Source organism: Neovison vison, chromosome 12, assembly GCF_020171115.1.
Source record: "Neovison vison isolate M4711 chromosome 12, ASM_NN_V1, whole genome shotgun sequence".
NCBI lineage: Eukaryota > Metazoa > Chordata > Mammalia > Carnivora > Mustelidae > Neogale > Neogale vison.
In genome coordinates this window covers 105,767,399-105,793,218 of record NC_058102.1, presented here as the reverse complement: position 1 = coordinate 105,793,218, position 25,820 = coordinate 105,767,399, and the positions used below count along the sequence as shown (strand labels likewise).

Sequence of the window (25,820 nt, the reverse complement as noted above, 5' to 3'; positions counted from 1 at the left end):
GTCACATCTCATGGGTAAACCTCTCTCTACTTCCCTCTCTACTAACCTCTGAGCTTAGAAAACAGGCCAGTGGTCTTTGCCCTCTCCCTGCCTCCCAGGGCTGTGGCGAGGACAAACAGAGACCAGACACTGGGACAGTCCATCATCTTTGAGCCTCTCAAGCCCCCTCCTCCCTTTGTTAAAGGGGAAGCTTCACCAGCCCTGTTGAATCACAAAGGCGCCCAAACCCAGAGCTCTGGGGGCCTCTGAAGGGACGATCTGGACCTACCCTGTCCTCCTAGATTTCCCCAGGGCCAAAACCATGAATCTAAAAGCAACCCAGATAGCCAAGGCCAGAGCTTAGTCCCCAGCTGCCTTTCTGGGCCAGCCTGTATCCTGGTTAAATTTGTCCCACTGCAGGAGAGGGTCCTCAGTAAGGACTCTAATCGTTATGCCCTCCCTCTACCCATGGAGGTCACTCTGAACCAACCTGGCCTCCTCTCGCTAGCAGGGGGAGGTTGGGGAAATGGGAGAAAAGAAGCTCAAGCCTTCTGGGGGGTGGGATGTGTTTAGTTCCTCACCTTCCAGCTCCCCAGCCTGTAGGTATGACATTGCCACAAACTCCTTCTAACCCCTGGCCCTCTGAGGTGGCTGACACCCTTCACTCTGAGGCATCCTACTGTCCTTGGGCCACCACCACCCAGGATGGGCTCTCAGAGCACAGAGGGGGACATCAAGGCTGGAGTGGAGGAGTCCTGATTGCCAGGTCTAGACCAAGATGCCCATCTCGGAGCTGTACACCAGGGGTTCCTAACCGAATTTATTGGCACAGGAAACAATTTCTGGGACCCCCCCCCCTTCTGGGCCCGTGCACTCCCCATGGGCTGCTTCCCTCTCCACAATCCCCCAAGCCCCTGTTTTGTCTACCCTTTCAATAGCCACAAACCCTGCTGTGCTCAGCACATTGGAGGCTCTCCTCTTCACTCTCAGCCTCCAGCCTTGGCTGCATTTTCTAGGCTGAGATCCATCTCCCCCCAGTCAAATGAAGGAGTCCCCCTCCCCGGTCCCTCAGTGCTCTGCTGAGACACAGGGTAGGCAGAGGGCATAGCTGGGGCCCACCTTCTTCTTGGGGAGCCCTCTGCCATCCCCACTCTGGCAGAAGGCTTCTGCCCTCCACTGCTGGAGGGGACCAGCTCCTTTCTCCATCTGCCTGTATTCTGAGTTACTCCCCAAGAGAAAAGTGGCCTAGAGAGTGGGGGCAGGCCTTCTGCTCTCCTGATCCCCCAGATTTTATAGCTGGTGTCTAGTTGCCCTAGTCCAGACCCAGACTGGACTTCCTTTTCCTCCTCCTGACCCGCACCCCTCCCTCACGCAACCCACAGCTCTTGGCTCATCTCTGCCCCCTCATCACCTCTTACTTTCCGACGCCCCCCCCACTGCCTGCCCCTCCCTTCTCTCCACCCCAGCCTGGATTCCTTATCTTTAATGCTCAGTAAGTGAGAAGCAGGAAGTGACAACAAAACATTTCATTCTGACCCCCTTCTTACCTCCCTGCTAATGGAAGAACAGAGAGAGAGCGGGGGAAGAGAGAGAGAGAGAGAGAGAGAGAGAGAGAGGATGGATCATGAGTAGCAGGTCAGAACAGCTCAGAGAAGATGGAGAAGCGCCTGCCAGAGGGGCTCGGCCAGGCAGTGCTGGAGAGAGGGCAGAGGACGAGAGAGCTTGGGGTCCAGCTGAGAGGCTGGGGGCAGCGAGGCTGCCCTCTGTGCAGGGGAGCAGAGGCTGGCAGGGCCCCGGGCTAGCTGGGGGTGGCAGCCTTGCAGATAGCCACGTGGCCCTCTGGCAGGTGGGGGGGTGGGGAGGACTGGCCATCAGATGGCCTGTGCTCCCTAGGCAGGCCAGGCTAAGGCAGGGCAGAGCTGGGAGAACAAACTCGACTGGGAGAACAAACTCGACGGCTGGGAGCCTTGTGTGTTTATCTGCAAGGCTAGAGAATGGGCAGCTGCAGGAAGATGGGGAGAAGAGGGGGCACGGGATGGGATACCCACCCTGGGGGCTTGTCAGCTGCTGGGGCAGGAAGCTCCTCCGTGTAAAGGTGCCTCCTCCAGACCCAGGTGTGTGGGGGGTGGGGGCCATGGGAAAAGAGGGAAGAAGCTGGGCTCCCCTGGGGCATCATGGTGGGCAGGCTCCTCCCTCCCTCTAAGTGGGGGCTCCTCCAGCTTGGGGTGGGGCTGGGAAAGGAGGTATCTGTGTATGAGAAGCTATTCATCCCTAGAGGCCTGGCAGAGGAGTGAGGGGTTCACTGGGGTGGGAGGGGAGAATGGGGGAGGACTGGGGCCCAGTGGGGCTTATGGGGGCTCTAAGTAGGGCCCCCACTTGGGGGCTTGGCAAGGACTAGCTGCGGCGGCTACCTCCCCAGCCTCTCCCTATGTGGCTTGGGAGGGAATCCCCCTCCCACGTGGGGAGTCTTCGGATACCTCTGCTGTCCCCTCAGGGAAATCCCCAAGGTGACCCAACCCTGCTCTCCCTCACTGGCTCCCACATGCACCCCTACGCCTTTGGCCCACTTTCCAGTTAGACGGGCGGGTCCAGGAAGGAGCTCCCCACTCTCAACTGCCCCGTCTCTGTTCTCCAACTGTCCCAAGAGGCAGCTGGGCAGGCAGGGTCCACCCCGGAAGTGGTCCCTAGGGCTGGACGTGAGGGGTGAGTCTCCAGAGGGGCCCAAGCTCCCTCCTTTGGGGGACAGACACCCCACAGGGAAGGACTGGTGGCTTCCCTGCTAGAGCGTGTATTAGGGGATCAGTGAGCAGTCTGCTGGGGAGGTGGTTTGGGGGGCTGTGAGCGGAGTCGCTACGGAGGCATCATGGGCATCGTCTGCAGGTGTCAGTCTGGGAGCTCGGCCTCGGAGAGCACGCGGCCGGGGAGTGGGCAGAGAGGGCTGTGGCTTAATTAGGCGCTGGAACAGTGGCATTACCCATGCTAGCAGTAACTTTTAATTGTATCTCTTGAAATTGGTAAAATGGTGAGTCGGGCTGGGGAGGCATTGATTAATACCTGAGAAGAAAAACAACAGAGACAGTGAGAAGGAGGACAAGCAGGGGCTCGGAACCACTCACCTGGGCGACCAGGCGTCCACTTACCTCCACCGTGCTCTCCACTGGCTTCTCCCCCAGCGCCGCTTCCCTTTTGGCTTTGAATGCAAAGAGCACAGGGCTCACTCTCTACCCAGCCCAATACAAATTCCTGCCTTTCCCAACCACCGCCCCCCCCAACCCGCCCCGATACCAAGCATCCTTGCAGTTAGCCGGTGTGGACAGAAGACTCCGGGTACTGTGCCACTCCTGACTGGGACGCAGCCCCAGGGCGGTGGACCTAAAGGCAGAGCCCAATTCTGCTCCTTGGTTGCTGTGTGACCTTGAGCATGCAGACTACAGGATCTCTGATGGTTTTTATGTGAGCATTGTTCAGTCTCGTTTACCCATGGTCAAAGCCTCCCCAATAGGGACAGTGAAAGTCAGTTTCATGGTGCCATTGGCTCTCAGTAACACAGGGAGGCTCTGCTGTTAACCTGTCCCTGACCAGTGCAGGCCCCTTGAGGGAGAGGCAGTGTTCATTTTGTGTTCCTATCCCCGCTACTTAGCTCTATGGTGGGGATTCAGTAAACTGAGGCCTGTACAGGACCTGGCGTGGGAAGTGTGGCTGTGTGAGCCCTACAGGGCATTCTCACTGGCTTGGCACAGCACCAGGAACCCTGTGGGCCTCCAGGGACAGTGTGGTGGCTTTCTCTGGCTCAGTCACTCCTGGCTGCCTCCCTGACCCTCATCAGGCCTCCCACAGCCCCTTCGGGGAGCCCCTCTGACTGCTGTGTGCCCATGTGTGTATGTGTGTGTCTATGCGTGTGCGCTCCCGTGTGTGCAAGTTCCCTTGCTTGGTCCATCTCTCTGCTTTCTGTAGCACAAGAGGGAGCTATACCATTGTTTGGGACCGAGGAGAACCCCAAGCAGGAGGTGACTGATGGACTAGGCCCTGGAGACAGGCATCCTGGCCTGACCAGGGGGTGCAGCTTCCAAAAGAGGCAGGCTGGGCTGTAGAGTGGGGTGGGATGTCAAGTAATTAATCACAGCTGAGGTTTGGCTCTGGAGTTTACACAGCTGTGCAAACAAGCAGTGACCCGTGTACTGTGACCTGATAGAAATGGAGGGGCTGGCTGGACACTCAGGCCGGGTGGAGAATTATGAATGCGCGATGTCAGGCCAAACCCACACGCGGAAGAGGACGTCACAGTGAGAATCCCCGTGCAGCTAAAGGAGCCTCGGGTCTTGCTTGGGAAAGGAATCACATCTCCAGAGTGACCAAGGCCTGCAGTGCTGTCTGGCCCAGCACCGTGGTGTCACGGCTGTCACCGAGGGCTGGGGCCCAGCATGAAACCCACCAGAGTGTCTCGGCTCAAGCCGCGGTCTTGCCGGAACCCTGGTCTTCTAGTGCTTGCAGGGGGCACACAGCAGGCACTTGATAAGTGTTTGTTCAATGTAAGAATAAATGGCTGAATTAATTAACCAGTGAGCAGTTCTGGATGGTTTACTGGAGGTCTGTTGGGATGGGAGTTCATTCTTGTGCCATCTCGGCCTCTGATTTTTATATGGGACCGCAGAGTGGGGGTGGCGGTGATACTTCTCCCTGCGGTGGGGGGTGGTAAGGTGAAGGCCAAGAGGTAAAAAGTAGGAAGATGTCAGAGGCAGAAAGGAAGCAGGTCTAGAGAACATGGCCAGAGCTGATAACAAAATCTGAAACCGGCTTGAGTCGTCTGGAGTGAATAAGTCAATTTGAAGAAACCACGGGGGAAAATGGGTTTGAAGGTTTATCTGGATGTTGGGGTGGGCTGACTCTGGCCTGGAGCACTTGTGGCTCATTAGGGAAAAGACTTGACTGGCAGACCAAGATTTCCAGATCCTTCTGCCGTCCTCCTGACTGGGCTCCCATCATAGGCAGTAATTTTTCTCAAGCTGTTTCTCTTTATTACACCTCCCACCCCCCACTGAACCCCAGCAGTCCCCGGGGAGTCTGGATGCAGGGTGGATGCATGCATGGGAGGCTCCCCCACTGGGGCCAGGCGTCTGGGCTCTTGGCCCCACTTCTCTAGGGAGGATAGTGACATTTCACAGGGACCCAGGGCCTCAGGGCAGCCTGTAAATGGACACGTTCCTCCCTCGATGTCCTCCTCACTCCCACTACTAAGGCCCGTGAGATTAGCCTGGAGCTCTGAGCAGAAAGAAATGACCATGGGAATGAGCACTTCCCTCATCCCAATTCCCCAGGAACCCAAGGCTGGGGGCGGAGAGTGGCCTCCCTGTGGGCCCAGGACCATCACAGGCCTGGGGTTTGGGACTCCAGAGTGGAACCAGGGCTCACCTGTAGGCGATCCTTGCTTCGACTGCGGGTCCACCTGCGCCCCGCTGGACTTGAAGGAGAGCGTCTTTGCTCCCTGCTGCTTCTCCAGCTCCCCTAGAGGATGTAGAGGAACCCAACCTCAACCACAGTGAGATGGGAGAGGAGTAAGGAGAGAACAGGGAGAGGGGCTGCTCCCTGGCCCAGGCTCTAACATGTGGCCTGAGTCTGGCACCCTCTTCACAGCAAGTTAGAGACCCCCCAGAACCGCAGTTTCTTCCTCTGTCTGTGGGGGTGCTAACGGCTGCTCCAGTGTCATAGAGGCAGCATAAGAGGCGGAGAGGGCAGCGGGCAGTCTGGGTTTGAATCCTGGTTCTGGGACTTCTTAGCTGTGCAACTATGGGCAACTTACTTAACCTCTCCATGCCTCACTCGAGGGGACAGCAGTACCCACTTCCAAGTGTGGGTAAGCAGATTTCAAGAGGAAATGCACCAAAGCCCATTAGGAGGCGGCCCGGCTCATGGCAGGTACTCAGTGAATATTAGCTTTTATGACAACACGGATGAATCACCTGGCACAGAGGACCTCAGTGACAGTTAGGGCCAGCCTGCGTCCCTTGCACCCGATGGGAAAGAGCCCGCCCAGCTGGCTGAGCCCCCCCAGGGAGGAGATTCCCCACCTGATAATGTCGGTGGCTGCCCAACCCCCAGGACATCCGCCTTGCCCTCAACCTTGATTCCTCTCACTACACTGTAAGCCTGGTCCAGACATGATTCAATCACTCCTTCAGGGTCTCTCTTCCAGGAGATACAACTCAGGTTCCTTTTATTAAAGCTGCTCTCCTGGGTCCCATTTTCTGTGTCCCTAGTTGTCTATAATCCAGGGCCTTGGACTGCAAACCTCCAAGCCAGCCCAGGTTGTCCTGACTGCCTGAATCACACCATCAGTCTATACTTCATACTTCTGCTGAGCAGAGGGTTGTCTCTCCCTGGAGAGGGGCTGTCTTGGCTTTGGAGAAATTAGCATTGTAATTATAGGAGTCCAAGGAACTTAGTGCAAATCTTGTTTTTTCACTGACTGTATGAACTTGGACAACTTCCTTCAGCTTGGTTCCTTATTTGTAAAATGAGGACAAGCCTCCCTGACTCATGGGCAGTGGCGGCAAGGATCAGATAACAGAAGAGGGCCAGCACGCAGCCCAGCGCCGGGCATGGAATAAACGGTGGCTCTGCTGTTTCCATTTTCCTTTGTCTATTTCCTTCCCTCCCTGCCTCCCTGGCTCATGCTTTATCTTTTCTTAGCTGTTGCTTCCCCTTCTCTGCATCTGAAGAGGAAGAGCCAGACAGACGTGGGTGAGCCTCTCTCCCTGCTCCCCTGCCCTCTGGGCAGCAGGGAAGGACATTGCTCTTGATAGACTGATTCTGGCAATATCTACTCCTTTGTGCTTTGGGAGGGCTGGGTATGCTGCTCCCAGGCAGGTGGGGGCAAAGGGGCCTCTTCCAGCAACGCACTGTGCCTCCCCAGGGTGGGGCAGAGCCATCTGTAACATTTTGACAATGACAAAAGTGACCTTTTAGGGTGTGTCCTTGAGAATGTTCAAGATCAGCAGCCAAGGTGGCATGTCGGAGCCTCCAGTCCCGCCGCTGAGCTCAAGCATGCCAGCAGAGTACAGCAGGGCAAATTACACTCCACCCCCCCACCTCCGAGCCCTACAGTCTGGGCTGGTCGGCTTCTCTTCCAACCTGACTGAGCTGTTTCCTTATGCTATTATAAACGGAACCTCTTTCGTCAACGTTAGAGTAGAAAGTACATGAACCTCAGAAGCAGACCTAAATGCAAGTGCCATGTTAACTTCTAAGATGCCCGATGTTAAACACATCCCTTAACTTCCCCGGAGGCTGGTCTGTAAACTGGGGACGAGCACCACCTTGCAGCATCACTGTGAATGCTGTAAGCAAACTGCCCGGCACGTAGTAGGTGCTCCAAAAACGCTGATTAAAAAGCACTGGCCTGTCCCGTTGTTGCCTTGCCCCCAAAGTCCCTCTGCTTTTCCTATTGCCTAATGGGTTTAAGTTAATTGAGAAGCACTTTCCAACAAACTGACCATAGAAGGCAGACCCGAAATCTATCTGCTCTTTTCGTTTCTGAATCCACGGTTGTTTGATTTCCCATGAAAGGCAGTCTGAAGCCAAGGGCTATGTTACAGCAGGAAAAGCTTGCAAGTGGGCACAGCTTGTAGGCCCTTGCTGCTCCCTTCCTCAACCACAAAGCTACCTAGCAAACCACCTCCCCCTCCAGAGAGACCCACGGAGTTTCTAAAAAGCCTGAATTGGAGTACTCAAGAATCCAGGCATTCCTTAGGGGAATCAAAAGACAGCTCCTAGATGAGGGAGAGTCAGAAAACCAGGCAGGACCCTTCAAAAAGACCATATGGTGAAAAAATAAAGTTGGGGAACGATTCTAGATGAGAAGAGATGAACGAAATGAAGCAGACAGATGTAAGGTGTGACCAGACTGGATCCAGGGGTCTATGTCTCCCCTGGGCACAAAGACCATTGAGGTGGGCATGGCTGCCTTGCTCAGCTGGCTCAGCCGCGCTGGCCAGACACAGCCGGTCCTCCGCTCCCAGGGGTCCACATGCAGCCCCACAGCCTGGTGGGTGTGCACACAGCCTGGTGGGTGTGCACACACGAGCCCCCACTTCAATTGTGAAGAAACGGGAGCAGATGCAGTGGGCCTGGAGCAGGGCTCGGAAGACAGGAGGGGCCGGCTCACCCCACCGCATTCACTCCAGGGCAGGGGTAGGAGTCAGACTCCTGCCCCAAGCAGCCTCCATTCCCTGCTGACAGGGAGCCCACCCATCCTCCCCCCCGTGCCGCCCCCCGTGGCCCTTACACTCTATCCGGATCTGCTCGAGCTCCGTCACCTCAGCGATGGACTCCTTCAGATCTTCCACAAACTTCTGCATCTCGTCCGAGCCCAGGGCACAGAAATGCAGCACTTGCTTCTTCTCAGAGCCCGAAAGTGGGGTCACCAGGGTGATACCGTGAGAGTAGTCTGGAAAGGAGACCCCAGGCCCGCGTGGCCATGAGCAGCAGCAGGAGAGGCTAGAGGCAGCCCCGTGGGGAGAATGACCAGGGACTTGGGGGCCCTGTCCCCTCCCTCCTCCCTCCAGCCTCCAACTTTCCCCTCCAAAACTGCCTCTGCCACGTCTCCGGGTCTGTGGGAGACTTACACTCATTCTCAAAGAGATGGAACTGCATGCCCAACAGGCCGACTGATTTGCAGAAGGTGTATGTGGAGGAGCTCTTCTTCTTTGGGCAAAGTTTCAGAATCTGTTCAGAGAGGGACAGAGACAAGCACTGACAGCGCACATGTGTGTGTGTGCTCGGGTGCACACACGCACGGGGCACTGGGGAACACACGAGTGCATACAAAGAAATGTGAACACGCGTGTACACTTAGGTTACATTCACACATATTCACATGTTTCTATATACACACACGCATACACATTGCTATCTATGTGTCCACACACATACGCATGCGTGTATACACATGTATATAAATACACACTATCTCAAAATATGGCGTTTTTTTTTTTAACTTGCTAAACTCCTCAGTGGCTCTTCCCACCGCAGTTAGAAGAAGCCAGCCCACACTCCCTGCCTCTCCCCATCTTTTCCAGGCCTCACTCTGGCTTTATGCTGGGTCCTACTGTCCTCCTTTCCGTGGCCTGAATAGGGCAAGCTCAGTCCCCCCGCAGGCCCTTTGCACATGCTATCCCGGGGCCGCAACTCTCCCTGCAGCTTTTTGCATGGCTGGGTTACTCTCATTACTTACATCTCAACTCAGATGTGGCCTCCTTAGGAATCCCCTCCCTGAGTAGCCCAAGTAACGAACAGAAACAAACTGCACCAAATCCCCCCTCACCGTTGCTTGCTTTTATCCCACCTTCTTCCCAATTTGATAATATCTTGTTAATTTCTTAGTTATTTCCATCTCCCTCCCCAAGGAAAATGGAAACTTAGCCAGTTGCTCAATACACAAATGCTTCCTCAGCGCCCTTCCTCCAGCTGGGCCCTGGAGACACTGGAGCCACCAAAAGAGAGAAGTAACTACAGCATTCTGAAGGAGGTCCCCGGGGACAGGGCTGAGGCTGAGGAGGGGCCGCAGGGTGCCCTGGCCCGGCCAGTCCACTCACCACCAGCAGGTCGTTGAAAAGGAACACCTCCCTCTGATGCGCGGCCTGTTTTTGCAGCTTGTTCACATCTGTCACCTCGAAGAGACGGCTGCAGCAGACCAGGCGCCGGTGGGGCACGGACAGCACCTGGAGCAGGGGCGTGGCCATTGAAAAGAGCGTCCAGGTTGTTCAAATATGGCCACCGTCGACCCGTTTCCCTCTAGGACCTTGTGGAGGGCTGTGGAGGGCCCTCCACGACCCAGGCTGCCGGCTGCAGGGCTGCACCTCCGTCCCCTTGTCCCCTGCACACCAAATCCTAGTGTGCCAGAGGGAGGGGATGGCCAGGAGGCCTTGGATCTGCCGTGTGTAACCATCTACTGCAGCGGCACCTGCAGACCAGGCAGATGCTGAGACCTCAGCAATGGAGGTGCCTGGGGAGCTCATTCAGTTCAGCGTCTGCCTTTGGCTCAGGTCATGATCGCGGGGTCCTGGGATAGAGTCCCACATTGGGCTCCCTGCTCAGTGGGGAGTCTGCTTCTCCCTCCCCACTCCCCCTGCTTGTGCTCTCACTCTCTGTCAAGCTAATAAATTAAAAAAAAAAAAAAAAAAAAAAAAGACCTCAGCAATCAAGGGTCTGGGCAAAAAGGACCATCCCAGCGCAGAGGAGCCCAGTGCAGAGCTCAGATGACATCCCCATGCTGCTTCTGGGTCAGCAATTTAGGAGGAGAAAGTTGAAAGAAATACCAGAACCCACTCTACATCCTTTATATTTATGGCATGAACAGCCTCTGCTGATGTGTGAGTAGTAAACTATAGAGCGTCATTACCAGCGTGGACCATATTGCCTGTGACATAGGTCATAACTGAGGGGCAGCCAATGGTTGGGACACCAGAGTCTAGAAGGCTTTTTAGCTCTTTCCTGTCTTCTGTTCAGTAGGACCATTCAGGAACGCTCAGCATCCCGCCCATCCTTAGTCTCCCCATCGGGCCATCCTGATGCTTCAACCCTAGATCACTGGCCAGTCTTTCCCAATACCTCAGCTCAGGCCCTCCTGCTGTTGTGGTTGGTAGCCACGAGGAAATGAGGCAAGAGGAAATGGGGGTGGGTGCGGGGGTGCCACACAGTGGGAATTCAATCACTATGAAGTGAGCAAATAATGCAAAAGTGTTTCTGAAAGGAAAGGAGAAGAATGGGAGGAGATGTCACACAAGAGACAGAAGCAGGCTCAAGGTGGGGGGCCTGGCAGCCATGGGAAGCAACCCCCATGGAGTGAGTGCAGTTCTGTGGGGGGCACTTACTGTCTTCATGCCCACGATGGACTTCTCCACCTTGGTGACATACGTGACGTGGTCCTCATTGGACTTGAGCTCCTTCTGCTGTATCCTTTCATAGATGCCTACCACCAGCTCCCTGGGGATGTCGGCACCATCATCCACACCTACCAGCAATGGAGAGGGAAGGAACGGTCAGGGAGGCAAGCAGAGGGAGGGCGGGTGGTCTTAGAGGCCAGGGGCCAGAGAGAGGAAACCCTACCAGACTGAGGCTCTTCAAGGGTGGCCTTGATTTTGCCCTGTCCCTGTTCCAAAGCCTTCAGTGACAACTCCCTTTACCTACTGAATTAAGGACTCCTGAGCCAGGCACCAGAATACTATAATATAACACACATTGCAGCCTCATCTCCTGCTGTTCCATGACCGGAACCTCCATTCCCCACTCCTACCTCTTTCCCCATCCCCAAATACAGCCTCCATGCTCCTGCTCAGTGCCTTGCTTCTGTAGTTCTCTTATCCTCCGTGCATTTGTCTACCCCCACCCTGCTCCCTGTCCCCACCATGAGAGTCTCTTGACAGCTATGTTCTAGCTTGTTCTCTCTTGGATTTCCTCCCTCTTGAACCCTCCGCACCCCTCCACTCGGAGGCCTGGTGCCCCATGATTAGTTGCTGCATGTATGACACAATTCTTCCCTCACTGGGAGCGTGGGAGGTTGGTGGTGGTTAGACATCAGGTGAAGAGAAGCGGAGGAGACCTTACGTCCATCTCCTACTTCACAGTCATTACACTCTGGCAACAAAAAAATAGTAGCACGAAATTGACCAGCATGGAAACAAATTTCTTCAGGAGGTAGAAAGAGAGGCAATAAAAATTTCTTCTTTCTACCTTTACTAAAGCTTTTTTTTTTTAAATGACTGTATGTTTCTCTTACAAGAGAGAAAAGTGGAAAATAAAGCAACTCTGCCAAGTGTGCTCAAAGGAGATTTTCTAACTTAGTGAGAGGATATTATACCTTCTACAAGCAACTCTTTGTATCAACCTTGTTTCTTCTCCATCTGACCTTGGTTCTTCAAGTCAGGCACATTAGCCATGCAGCACCCCTGAGGGCCTAAAAGGCATCAGGCTGGGGGCAAGAAAGAGCAGGGACCAAGACTGAACCCACAGAGGCTCCCAGCTGAAGGCAGCAGGTCATACACTGCTGTTCCTCCTCAACATTCTGGTCAAAGGGAGGTTTTTTAAAAGAGGGCAGGGAAGAAACAATGGCACCACGTGACCTGGGAAGTGGACTAATGAGCCAGACTGGCAAACCTGAGAGAGTGCAATGTGAAGCCAGCAGTGAGGTTAGAAGCCACTCCATACACCACAGAACCACCAAAGGGCTCTGGAATGGTGGCAACAGGAATCCTTGAAAGTGGAGGTAAAGTCGGGCTGGACATAGGATCATAGCTCGATCGTCAGTCTAGAAAGCATTTAGATCTCCCTGTCCTTCTTCCACTCTAGCAGCCGACTGAGGGTTAGTCCTGTGCAAGAGGTGAGATAAGAACTCTGTGGGGGGCGCAAGCCCAGCCAAAGGTGGGAGTCCATGCTGAAAACTAGGGCATGGAGTTGATGTCTATACATTAAGAGACCCTCTCAGTCCTATTGACCCAGAAGATCTCAGAACGAAGGCAGCCAGACTCATACCCTCTGGGCAACAGATCAGACGTTTCTCTTCTGAGAAATCAACAGGCAGACGAGAAAAATCTGAAGATGCTGCCGTAGGGGTCCTTCAGTGAAGCAGCTCAACTAAATCACCCTATGAGAAAGCCCACTGGTCAGCAGCTCCCGCCTATACATATATATATATATGCATATATATATGTTTAAAGATTGTATTTATTTGTTTGACAGACAGAGATCACAAGTAGGCAGAGAGGCAGGCAGAGAGAGAGGGGGAAGCAGACTCCCTGCTGAGCAGAGAGCCCGATGTGGGGCTCGATCCCAGGTCCCTGAGATCGTGATCTGAGCTGAACCCACTTAACCCACTGTGCCACCCAGGCGCCCCATACTTATAGTTTTTAATCAGCCTTTTAGCTCATTCTTAAATATGAGAGAACAACCAAGTTTCATCATGTATATATGTAAAGTGTATAAAGCAAAAGAGAAAAAGGACAGGGAATCAGAAAAAGGAAGCCAGAAGAAATAGAGACAAGCAGGGAGAAACTGAACTTAATAAATACCATCAGAGGCATGTAAGAAGATACCACATCTAAAAAAACAAGAGTAAAATCCCAGAAAAGAGGAACATATTGAGAACAAAATGTTCTTGAAAATGAAATACATGACAGGAAAGGTGAAAACCTTAGGAGGAGACTTGGAAGACATCTTCAAGAAAGTCCAACAGGGGGCACCTGAGTGGCTTACTGGGTTGAGCATCTGCCTTCAGCTCAGGTCATGATCCCAGGGTGCCAGGATCGAGTCCCACATTGGGCTCCTTGCTCAGCTCCTTGCTCAGCCTGCTTCTCCCTTTCCTCGCAGCTCCTGCTCTCTCTCGCTCTCTCTCTCTCTCTGTCTCTCTCAAGTAGATAAAATCTTAAAAAAAAAAAAAAGTCCAACAAGAAGACAAAGATGGCAAATAGAAAGCTGTAAAAATTAGAAGATCAAACTAGGAGATCTAACATCTTTACAATAGGAGTTCCAGAAAGCACAGAGAAAACAAAATGGGGAGATGATCAAATACTATATTTAAGAAAACTTCCCAACAATTGGAGGACATATTTCTAGACTAAAGGATCAACCCAGTGTTAGCACAAGAGATGAGAAAAGAACCATAAAGAAACTCACCAGTTTGAAGAGATATATGCAACCCCAGGTCCACTGAGCATTACTTACAGTGGCCAAGATGTGGAAGAATTGAAATAAGAATCGATATAGAAGATGTAACATATATATAAAATGGAATATTGGTCATAAAAGAGAATGAAATCTTGCCATTTATGACAGCATTGGTGGACCTAGAGGTTACTGTGCTAAGTGAAGCCAAGTCAGAAAAAGAAAGAAAAACACCGTAAGATTTCACTTATATGTGGGCTCTAAATATGAAACAAATGAGCACACAAAACAAAAATAGAAACAGACTCATAAATACAGAGAACACCTCCAGAGGGGAGGTGGGTTGGGGGTGGGCAAGATAAGTGAAGGGGATCAAGGGGTAAAAAGTTCAAGTTACAAATAAATTAAATCACATGGATGTAATGTACAGCATAGGAAACAGAGTCAATAACATTGTAGTAACTTTAGGCGGTGCCAGATGGTAACTAGACTGCTTTTGCAATGTATAAAAATCACTCTGTTGTTTACCTGAAACTAACAGGATGTCAGTTACACTTCAGTTTTTAAAAAAAAAAGAACCAGAAGGAGGTGAAAAGTCATGAAAATTTAGAACACAAAGGACAAAGAGAAAAGCCTGTGAATTTTCAGAGAGAGAGCAAGAGAGAGAGAGAAATTAATATGCAAAAGGAGACAAACTGGAATGGCAGAGAAGCACCATCGTTAAAAGACAATGGAGCAGCGCCTTAAGAATTCTGAGTTCCCTGTTTCCAATCTGGAATTCTTTTCCTAGCCAAACTCCCAATCAAGAGTGAGGATAGAAAAAGCTATACTCAGACACACAGGTTCTCAGAAAGTTTGCCCCCCCCCCCCGCCCCTTTTCTATGGAAGTGAATTAGAAATGAGCAAACCACTACTGGGTATTTACAACTAAAGATACAAGTGTAGTGATCCGAAGGGGCACGTGCACCCAAATGTTTATAGCAGCAATGTCCACAGTAGCCAGACTGTGGAAAAAACCTAGATGTCCATCAACAGATAAATGGATAAAGAAGATGTGGTATATATATACAATGGAATACTATGTAGCCATCAAAAGAAATGAAATCTTGCAATTTGCAATGACATGGGTGGAACTAGAGGGTATTTATGTTGAGTGAAATAAGTAAGTCAGAGAAAGACAATTATCGTATGATCTCCCTGATATGAGGAATTTGAGAAGCAAAGTTGGGGGCTTGGGAGGTAGGGAAGGAAAAACAAGATGGGATCGGGAGGGAGACAAACCATAAGAGACTCTTAATCTCATAAAACAAACTGAGGGTTTCCGGGAGGAGGGGGATAGTGAGAGGGTGGTTGGGGTTATGGACACTGGGGAAGGTATGTGCTATGGTGAGTGCTGTGAAGTGTGTAAGCCTGATGATTCACAGAGCTGTATACCTGGGACTAATAATACATTATATGTTAATAAAAAAATTAAAAAAAAAAGAAATGAGCAAGCCATAAAATCTAGGAACTATGGACCGAACATAGAAGCAAGGTGAAGGGGGGCCCCAGATGATGGGGGAGGGATCCCATACAGACTGGAGCAGCTAAAGGCTCTGGGAGGGAGACTCCAAGAAGAACACCTCTCTGGGCTCAATGGGTTGAGAGGGACGTGATACTTAGGATGGGGAATTTGGAGAGAAACCAGTAGCGTGTACCTAAAGAGCTAAGCAAAGAGAAGAAGAACACAAGTGCTCACTTCACTCCAAGGAAAGCAGAAATAAAAAAACTTTGTAATCATGACATACTTCAAGACTCAGCTTTGGACTGTGTTTATGTCTTTTTTTTTTTTTTAAAGATTTTTTATTTTATTTATTTGAGAGAGAGAGACAGTGAGAGAGAGAATGAGCGAGGAGAAGGTCAGAGAGCGAAGCAGACTCCCCATGGAGCTGGGAGCCCGATGTGGGACTCGATCCCGGGACTCCAGGATCACGCCCTGAGCCGGAGGCAGTCGTCCAACCAACTGCGCCACCCAGGCGTCCCTGGACTGTGTTTATGTCTTAATAATATAAACGCAGTGTCGTCTTAGTGGGGTGGGCTGGGGATGGTGGATGAAAGAGAGCTAATCCTTGGATTCTGCACAGGAGATGGCCGTGGTCCGAATGTTCGTGTCCCTCTTCCCTATGCATAGGCTGGAATCCTAAGCCTTAAAATGGATGGTATGAGGAGGTGGGGCCTTTAAAAAGTGTGGAAGTCATAAAGATAGAGTTGTCATAAGTGGGATTAGGGTCATTAAAAAAACAACAACAACAACAAAGAGCTCCCCACCCCTTCCGCCATGTGAGCACACAGGTGGATGGGCCCAGCCAGAATCAGGAAGTGGGTGCTCACCAAACACCAACTTGGCCAGCGCCTTGATCTTGGGTGGCCTAGCGGGCAGAACAGTGTGAAATAAATGTCTGTTGTTTATCAGCTACCCAGTCTGTGATATTTTGTTACAGCAGCCTAAACTGATTAAGACAGAAATTAATAATACTTAAAATTAAAAAATGAACAAGTCTCATATAAAAAGAACAAGAGTATAAAAGGAACCAAAGTGTGTGTACTATTTAATCCCACCTGTAAGAAATTCAAGAACTGGCCCAGCTGGTCAGCGGGGATGGCAGTTAGGAGAGTTGTCCCTCGGGCAGGGGCGCTGAATGGGACAGGACGGGACAGACGGTCCTGGGATCAGGGAAATGATCTAGATCGTGAGCTGGCTGTGATCACACACATGTATATTCATACATTCAAGCATTCCTCAAGCCCTCAGATTTATACACCTTACTGTCGGCTTTTATACTAATTAGAAAAAAGGCACAAGAAAAGAAGCAGAAGCATGTTGTTTAGCGCTATAGAAGACACATAATAAACAGCAAAACAAAATTGAGATTGGTTGCTTCTGAAGAAGGAGAGTGGTGACAAGGGCAGGGATGAACTTTGTAGCAAGCCTTGTGGAATTATTTGACTTTATTAAATTACGTGCACGTATAGCTTTGATTTCTTAAATGCTAGAAAAGAAAAAAACGCAGTTGAGCACACATCCCGTCCTACCAGCTTTGCTCTGATCCCTGCCAGGGGCTGCACGATGTCATTTAGGGAAAGACTTGGCTGGTGGCTGCATGACATCTGCAAGGCGGACATAAGCAGACCTAAGACCTAAATGTCATTGTATGTTGTGCAGGGGAAGGGCTGGTATACCTCGGCACTGGCTGTGGTGCCCGCACCTAGAGGTCAGCCCATGGAGGGCGTTCCATGGAGGACAAGGGATACCGCCCAAGGTCTAGGACGGTGGCAATGGCTCCTGTAAACTGACCAGAGGCCTGGCACTCAAGCAGCCTTCCCAGATTGCTATGTGTGACCAAGACCAGATAGTAGCGTCCCCGTGCCCTTGGCTGTTGGGGTGACCATCTCCAGTGGACTCAGGCTCACAGAATTAAGGCTGAACAGATGGGGGTCCGAGCTGTGGCCTCACCCCTGCTCCCCCTCCTCCTCACCTCGCAGGTTTCGGATAAAGTCCTCCAGCATCATCTTGCGGTCAGGCTTGATGTTGGGGCTGTACATGTCGGTGTTGAGGAGGATGATGGCGAAGGCAAGAATGAAGATGGTGTCGGGGTTGTGGAATTGTTGCACCACCTCGGGGTTGCACATGCAATAGCGCTGGCTGTCGGGGGGACATGGAGTGGGATGCCCAGTTACGTCCTCTCCCCCCAACCCCTCATCCCCGGGTCCCTGAGCTCCAGAGACTGGGGGCTGTTGGGGCCCGTAAGATGGTTCCCCAAGGGCATCCGGTCCGTAATAGTGGTTAGCTTTCCTCTAGCCTGGTCCTCTTGTCCACTGAGAGGACGGGGCAGGTGTCGACGCAGGATGAGGGAGAAACCTGCAGTCCACTTGGGGAGCCCGGCGCTACTCCAGCCTAAGGACCTCAAGGGCTGAGGGCTCCTGTCCCTTTTCTTCCCTTCCTTCCATCCCACCCAGCCCACCACCCCCGCTGCCTCACCAGGAGGGCTTCTCCCCAGCCCTGCACTAACCCCCCCCCCAGTATCTCCGTCCCCCGTGCCCCCAGGCATGTGTTCTGAGGGCTGGGGGAGGGGAGGGAGGCTACAGAAGGGGGTCCTACCTGAAGGCCTCTATGAGCCGCTCCACCTTCTGGGCCTCCCCTTGCACGCGTATGTGAGCCTGGAACTTCCGCAGGGCCTCGTCCAGCTCCATGCTGGAGAAGTCCATCTCGTCCACCACGCAGCTGGGGGCGGGGGAGGGGTGGAGGGGTCTTGAGGAGAGGTCGGCCCCTGAACCTCCCTCAACCCAAGGAAACTGAGGAGCAGTGTGCAAGGTGCACTTTCCTACCCTGCTGGACAGCCCCGCCCTGCTGGGGGCGGGCCTGGGGTCCCAGTGACCAATCAGGAAGGGCCTTCTAGGCCAAATACACCCCCCCCCCCCCCCCGGGCCCCTGTCCTGGGGCGTTCCTTTGAAAACCCCCAGAGGGCAGCTGGTGGTGGAAGCCTCTGGGTCTAGCCCGGGGAGAGGTCACTCTTGATTTCTCAGCAGCGTGTTACCTCTTCCCTAGGTCCTCCCCAGGTGGCAGGTGAGCCCTGAGAGCAGCATCATGGGCCCCATAGCCACGTGTCCCCCAGCCCAGCACAGTCAGCCGTTAGGGATCGTGCATGATTGACCCAGACCACGAGGCTGGTCGGAGGAGGTGAACCGGTGCGGACTGGCAACGAGGGGACCAGGAGCTAGAGCCCGGGAGGCAAGGGCAGGGCGGGGACAGGGATGGAGACAGTGAGAGACGCAGAGGATTCAGAGTCTGGTGAGAAAGACAGGGAGGACAAAGACATAGAGACAGAGAAGGCAAGAGAGACAGAAAAAGAGGGGCAAGGAGGTGAACAGGGAAGCAAGAAAGAAAGACCCACAAAACAGGGGAGAGACAGAGACAGAACAAGAGACAGGGTTGGGAAGAGACAGAGAAAGAAACAGACAAAGAGGAAGGAAAGGAGGGAGAGAGGCGGAAAGTAACAGGACATGGAGGTGAGAACACCACAGACTGGACAGGGTGGCCTGGGTGTGTGGGGGGAGTGGGCTGCACAAGCTCATCTCTGCCCCTACCTGACGTGTGGAGACCACCGGGGAAGGTGGTGTGGCCCAGGCTGGCCAAACCCAGAGGACCCCAGGCTGGCCCCTGGTGCCCTGGCCAGGCGCCCAGCTGCTGCCCAGGACTTGCCCCGTCAGTCTGTCCATCCCACTGCTGCGGGGCCTCTGAGGCCCTCTGTGGTGTCTTTCCCAGAGCCTCTGCCTTCTGTCCCACTGCTCTTCGGGGGTGGGTGCCTCAGGCCTCTGAGGGGGTGGGAGGCCCCAGGCACCATGGCAGGGGGCGAGGGCAGCTTTAAGGAGGCAGTGGAGCAGCTGGGAGAAAGTGGGATCTGCTCGGCCAAGCACGATGGCCTAGTTTCCCGGCCTTCACTCAGGTGACCAGCAGCCTGCTCACTGGCTCGCTCGGGGCTGCGGCTGAAAGCTCCAGTAATGAGCCCAGAGCCCGAGACTCAGCCAGGTGGAAATGCCAGCCACAGACTGGGAGTGTGGAGTAAATCGGCCACAGGCCACCAGGGAGGTGGGGGGGAGGGGATGGGTCATGGGGTGGGGGAGGGGGAGGGGATGGGTGAGGGGGTGAGGGAGGGGGAGGGGATGGGTGATGGGGTGGGCAGGGGGGAGGGGATGGTGGGGAGGACCTTGTGAGAGGTCACCTGGGCCGTGGGGTGGGGAGTCTACACCCCAGGTCCTCGAGGGCCCCTTGTAAGAATTGTGAGATGGCTGGGTAAAATGCAGACCCCTGAGGCCCATCCCAGATCTACAGACTAGAATAGATCTACAGACTAGAATAGTGAAACCTGGCAATCAGCATTTTTCCCAAGCTCTCCAGGCAATTCTTAAAAACCTGAAAAGCCATGGCTGAGCTGAGGGTCAGAGTAGGAGCGGGTCCAGCCTGTGTGGAGGCTTTTAGGAAAAGGTGAATCCAGAAACTCATGGGCCACAAGGCAGCAGCTCCTGGGGGCACACAAATTCCCCCGTCAGGCTGTCAGAGGCTCCTTTTGCAGAGTGGTGGTGAGGGGGCAATGGGAGGAGGAAGAGACAGATGCAGAGCCCCCTACACACACACACACACACACACACACACACACACATACATGCATGTGCGCACTTATTTCACGCCTTCCTCCCGGGAGGACTGCCACCATGGGGCATCAATGTTCGATGGGCTGATGGTGTCCTGGGGCTCTCAGATCCCGAGGGGAAAAAAAAATCTCAGTGTGTTCTGCCAAACCCCAGATGGCAGGGAAGAAGCTGTTCTGAGTGGTGGTAGGGTATTACCATCCCTGAGAAGACAAATGCCTTCCTCTCTGGAGACTCGGGGTCCAAGCGCTCAGGATTGCCCCCACTTGCTAAGAAAGACCCAGAAGCAAAGACGGCCACAGTCAACAGCAGCATTCCTGGGGGGCATTGGAATACAGAACGGGCAATGACGGGTTGCTTCTCTCCCTCGCCCCAGGGGACCACCGGGGGTCTTCCTGGTGGGGACTGTGCCTCCTGGGGCAGCTGGCAAGGCCAGGCTGTGCTCTCTCCTGACAAGCCTGCCCCAGTGGACCCTTACCTCAGACGCCTCGGCCATCCTGCAATCACCCAAACCTTCGTCCTTCCACTCAAACATGATGCTTTTTTCTCTCCCGAAGGGCCAGCTCAGCCTTGCATGGCGACCTCCTCTCCCTCTCCTCTTCTCTCCCTCTTTCCCACGGTTTCTCTTATTTTGCTGGGTCTACCGTAAAATCACCCCTTCCCCATCCTTCTTTGCCACCCCGGAATCTCTGTGGGGTGCAGACTGTTTGACAGTTTTCTTTTCTTTTTTTTTTTAAGATTTTATTTATTTGTCAGAGAGAGAGAGAGGGAGAGCGAGCGAGCACAGGCAGACAGAATGGCAGGCAGAGACAGAGGGAGAAGCAGGCTCCCCGCCGAGCAAGGAGCCCGATGTGGGACTCGATCCCAGGACGCTGGGATCATGACCTGAGCCGAAGGCAGCCGCTCAACCAACTGAGCCACCCAGGCGTCCCTGTTTGAGAGTTTTCCAAACCCATCCTCTGTGTCCACCCAGAAGCTGTCCATCCATGGCTGTCTCTCCTCTTAGAGGAGCTTTAAGGTCAAAACCATCACACATTTCTGCATGGTCTTGTCTGGCGTATAATCTCCCCGTTTTGCAGAAGGCAAAACTGAGACCACAAAGGGGCTTGCCCTATGCTTCCTGCCCCTGTGAGGCCTCTTCCCCCAGCAGGACCTCTCCACTCTAAGGGGGGGTCCAAGACCAGTGGGGGACACGGCCTCTGCACTCACATTTACTAAAGACTGTTCTTAGCTCAGAGCTCTGGCTTGAGCGCCTGAGGGCTGGTGGTGCTGATTTTTAAGTGGAGGCCAGATAAGGTGGACTCAGAGGCAGGAGAAGAGATTGAGACGGCCAGTTGAGACCCATTCAGTCTGAGATGGCCTTGCCGGTAGTACCAACTTAAAATCATCCCCCTTAGTACCCCGAGTCTTGTCTTTCCTGTTTCACGAATCAGGACCCTGCCTTAACTCTTCTTTGCCTCTCGTCACTACCCCTTCTCTCTACTCTTCTTTGGAGCCAAAATTCTAGAAGGTGTGCCTACCCATGCTGTCTGTACTTCCTCAATCCCATTCACTTTTCAACCCTCTCCAGCCAAGCATCTACCCCAGCATTCCGTTAAAACTTCTCCTGTCAAGGCTATGCTGGCTGCCTCGTTGCCAAGTCCAATGGCACCAGCTTCTCATCCCACCAGCCTCTTGGCGGCACGGACACGGTTCATCGTTCCCTTCTTGAAACACTCCTCTCTCCCGCTCTCTTCACACCACCCTCCCCTGGGTTGACTCTTTCGTCTCTGGGGGTGCCCCTCCTCCATCCAGAGCCTCCCTCCCTTGGCCTCCAGCTTAGGTCCGGCCACTAGTCTCGCTTCTCCCTCTCAACACGTCTGTCTAGGTGGCCTCGTCCATCACTGTGGCTCTGAACGCCCCCTGCCACCACTCGTACGTGTGCCTCTCTTGTGATGAATTCCCCCTTTCCATGTTATTATTCATCACTAACTAGTTAATTTTCTTTTTGGTTGATTTGTATTGTTAATACAAGACAATGATGCTGAATCCAGAGGGGCCAAGTAAACAATCAACTGTGCGTCTGATCGAAGCCAACCAACTTCTGAGTTCTCACTGTTGACCTCATGGGGGTGCTCGGGTCTGAATGGCAGTCAGAGCTGGTCCGGGCACACTCACAAGCCCACAGGCTGCGCTGGCATGTCTCGCAGGGAGGTCACCCTGCGCACACGTCATGCTTCAGTGGCTATTTAATATTTCAGCTTGTTCCCGGTAAATATTTGATAATACCTGGTTTGAGGGATTCTTCAGATCAAATGTTCCCGACCCCAGCATCTCCCTTCCCAAACTGAAAATATGCACATGTTTATTTGGTATAATTTCACAAATTACCCTAGAGAGCTTGAAGCACAAACAAATTCATACGCTAAGAGGGAGGGTTCTGAAATCTCAGCCGCTATTGAGGCTGTTCCTTGGATCAGCAACCCCCTACCACAACAGCACACCTGCCTGGCCACGCCTCCCCGCCCCGCCTACTTCTTCCTTCCGTGGCCACTGCTTGAGCTCAGGGTCTCAACATTTCTCCCCAGGACTGTGCCTGCGATGGCCTCCTAACCAGCCTCCCTGCCTCTAAGTCATGTTCCAGTACAATCCTTCAAGGACACCCATTTAGTCCTGTCACTCACTCCTCTGCTTCTGCTTTTTTCCCCAAGGCTTCCCACATCCGTAGTCTGAAGCCCCAGTTTCTGGGCCAAGCAAACCCCAACTTCTACCCAGCTTCTCCTGACCCTTCCATATATTGGCTTCCCCTCCTGCAGTCTGGGTCTCAAGCCTGACACTTTTGTACATGCTGTCCTTCTTCCTGCTGCCCAGCCCCAACCTCAACGTCCTGGTGAGCTCTCCATCTCTCCAGGACCTCCCGGACAGTCCTCTGTCGACCGCCGCGGCTGTCCCTTGTGCCATAACATTTATCTGCCTGCCTTCGCACCCGGCTCTGCGCTCCTTCCAGCAGAGGCCTCTCACTCTCTGCATGCCTGGCATGCATGTGAATTCAATAACCGTTTCTGGGATGAATGAATGCGTGAGTGAGAGACCAGCTGGGCGAATGAATGGGACCTGGAGCGTGTGCTCAGCTAGGGAGGGAGCCCAGTGGCCTGAGCCTCTGGGAGCTCTGCCCAGTGGCTCAGGATTGCTGGGCCTGCTTTGCCAAGATCATCTGGAGCTGCCCCCTAGACGGGGCAGAGCTGCCTAGGAAACGGCCCTGTGGATGCCAGACCGCAGGCAGTCAGGCAGTGTGGCAGGCACAGGCTTCCCACTGCCTTCAGCCGCACGGGCGAGCAAGTGAGTGACAAGAAGCTGGGCAAACTGGTGCCCATTAAGCCGCTTCCAGCAGAGCCTGCCTGCACCTGCCCAGGGTGGGGCCTCCGATCAGCGAGTGAGTGGATCATGAGAGTTGGAGTTCTGCTCGGGCCTCCCTCCCTCTCTTTCCTGTGCAAGCCCCTTCTAGGGGCTGTGGGGAGCAGAGGCACAGGTGTTCCCTGCATCTGTATAAACAGGTACAGCCTTGCAGAAAATGGTTTGTTAATACTGATCTGTGCGTCGAAGAGGTTTGTGTTGCAAGGAGGTGAAGCATCGTACACGACTGTGAGCAAAATGAATTTCGTCATCTCAACTTTTTTTTTTTTCTTTTACGATAGCAAGACTGTGTCTGGCAGACAAAGGAACTGACTGGGAGCTGAAAATAGGTAATGATAGCAGCAGGGATTTTTAATTGGCCAGAAGAGACAGCAGAGACCTGGAAGGTGAGGCTCGGGCTGAGCTCGGAAGAGGTGCGAGAGTGCAGCTGACAGCAGGGGGGGCCCTGGTGCTCGAGGCGGGGACTGCATCCAGGCTCCAGGATTAGGATGGAAAATGAAACCGCCCACTGCCACGGGATGTAGGAACCTTGGTTTTATTTCTGCAGTTCTTGGCTCATACAATTCAATTAAAAATATCCCCATCCGCCAGAGAGTTATTTTTGTGAGGCAGAACTCATAACATGCCCAACAAAGGTCAAGGCTTTTTGGAAAAGTGTGATGTGGCTCAGAAAATAGAACAGAGGGAAGCTGACGCAGGAGGACCTGCCAGCATCCCTGGTGACGACATGGGGACAAAGAGAGTCTCATCTGGGAGGTCCTCAAAAGGGATGGCTGCCGGTCACACGCTGGGGACTCAGGAACCAAAAGAACAAAGTTGAAACTACCCGAATGAACTCAAAGTCAGTGTGGATGCCTGGAGGCGACTCTCCCTTCGCTGGGCCGGCCAGCATCCCCGCTTGCCAGGGATTCTCCAACTTGAGTGTGCCTCTGAACCACCCGGCTGGCTTGTGAACCCACTGTTGCTGCCCCCGGAGTTCTGACTCCGTGGGTCTGGGGTGGAGTCTGAGAATTGATATCTCTAGCAGTTTTCCAGGGGCTGCTGCTGCTGCTATTCCGGGGACCCCACTTTGAGAACCACTGCTCCAGGGTATTAAGAATGGGCAGCATGGGAAGTCAGGCCTTTGGTGTCAGACACCCTCGAGGCTGAATCTTGCTTCCATCACTGAGCCTCTCAGTTCAGGTCACCTAGGCTCTCCATGCCTCATTTTTCTCCACCTATAGAATGGAGCTGAAACCTAAGACCTCTAGTGGACGGGTGGTTCTGAGTTTTAAAAAAGACCGTGTATGTAAAGCTACATAACAAAGCTTCAGAGATGACGGTTTTCATTATGTACCTGGACACCCAATCTGAATTGACATATGAAGTGAGTGAGTGAATTTGAAGTCCCTTCTAGCATAGGGATTGAGACCTTTTCCATCATCAGCAGTTAACTCTGCCTGAAATTTCACCTCTAGATGTTCATTCACTAACTCTTGAAAATATCCACCTATAGGGGAGAGAGGAAACTTGATCCAGCTCAGACCCGAGATGTACGGATCCATTTCTCAGTTTTGCTTTCTTCTTGAATGAGCAGAGCCAACAAACGTGGGTCAAGGGATGTAGGAGTACCTGATTTTGTTCAATTTGCCACTGGCTAGGGGACTAGTCATTTCTTCTCTCTGGTCCTCTCTTCCTGCTTGGGTGAAATGAGAGGGCTGGACAAGCAGGCCATGTAAGGGGCCTTCCTGCATCGCATTTCACAACTGAGGTCATCTGGACCACACTTGCCTTGAGATGAGGCAGAGAGGAAGGATGGTGTCGGGCTATGGGCTCAGGTTGTAGATCCATTCTGCCTGCCTTCAGATCTCAGCCATTGGTTAGCTCTGTGACTGTAGGCAAGTTACCTACCCGCTCTGTTCCTCAGCTCCTTCATTTGGCACAGATTAATAGCACTCACCTAACAGAGCTGCTGAGAACATGGGATGAGATTTTGCACGTATGGGTCTTGGCCCAGTGCCAGCTGGCACACAGTGAGTGCATGATATATGTGAGCTGACACTCTTACATCTCACAGCCTACTCACTCACAGCTGACCCTCCTACAAGCCCCAGAGTACTGTAATCCTAGCAAGCCCCTTCCCTAGAATCCTACTCCCTAGAAATCCCACTTAAAAGAGTGGCCAGGTGAAGGCACACCTGAATGTCACACAGGGACTGAGAGAACATTCCAGAGCTAGGGCCCAAAATATCATGAAGGGACTGGGTGTGAAAGTCCAACTTATACGCTAATGTGACCAAGCCAAAGGGAATCTCAACATTGGACTTGTTCGCCCCACACTTAAAATCCAGAGATCTCTACACACAGGAGCAAGTGGGTCTAAAATGTTCATTACTCTTTATTGTTAAGGAAAATCTCTTGTCTGTGTGTGTACGTGTGTAATGGTGGGGGGGAGATCAGGGGAAAGGGCATTGGAGAGGTGAGAGGGTCAAGGCCATAAACCTAAAGCCTTCTCTTTTAGAAGAGACCCCCTTCCACAGAGCTGGAACAAATAATCCTAAAATTTATGGAACCAGAAAAGATCCCAAATAGCCAAAAGAATGTTGAAAAAGAAAACCAAAGCTGGGGGC

The 25,820-nt window shown here is 52.9% G+C and overlaps 1 protein-coding gene across 4 annotated transcripts in view; it reads right to left on the bottom strand.

Annotated features, from left to right (window-relative positions):
• IQSEC3 (IQ motif and Sec7 domain ArfGEF 3) overlaps positions 1-25,820 on the bottom strand; it is a 102,916-nt gene that overhangs the window by 3,826 nt on the left and 73,270 nt on the right. For 2 of the 4 annotated variants that reach the window (XM_044228013.1, XM_044228012.1), the window contains exons 4-12: positions 17,771-17,893; positions 17,148-17,314; positions 10,848-10,987; positions 9,570-9,695; positions 8,601-8,700; positions 8,261-8,422; positions 5,389-5,481; positions 3,120-3,169; positions 2,954-3,033 (exon numbers count right to left, since the gene is read on the bottom strand). In XM_044228013.1, coding sequence (XP_044083948.1) covers positions 2,959-3,033; positions 3,120-3,169; positions 5,389-5,481; positions 8,261-8,422; positions 8,601-8,700; positions 9,570-9,695; positions 10,848-10,987; positions 17,148-17,314; positions 17,771-17,893 — 1,036 coding nt within the window. In that variant the 3' untranslated portion in view covers positions 2,954-2,958. Of the gene's footprint in view, positions 1-2,949; positions 3,034-3,119; positions 3,170-5,388; positions 5,482-8,260; positions 8,423-8,600; positions 8,701-9,569; positions 9,696-10,847; positions 10,988-17,147; positions 17,315-17,770; positions 17,894-25,820 lie in introns of those variants that run through there. The other 2 variants (XM_044228011.1, XM_044228010.1) reach the window with 2 other exon arrangements.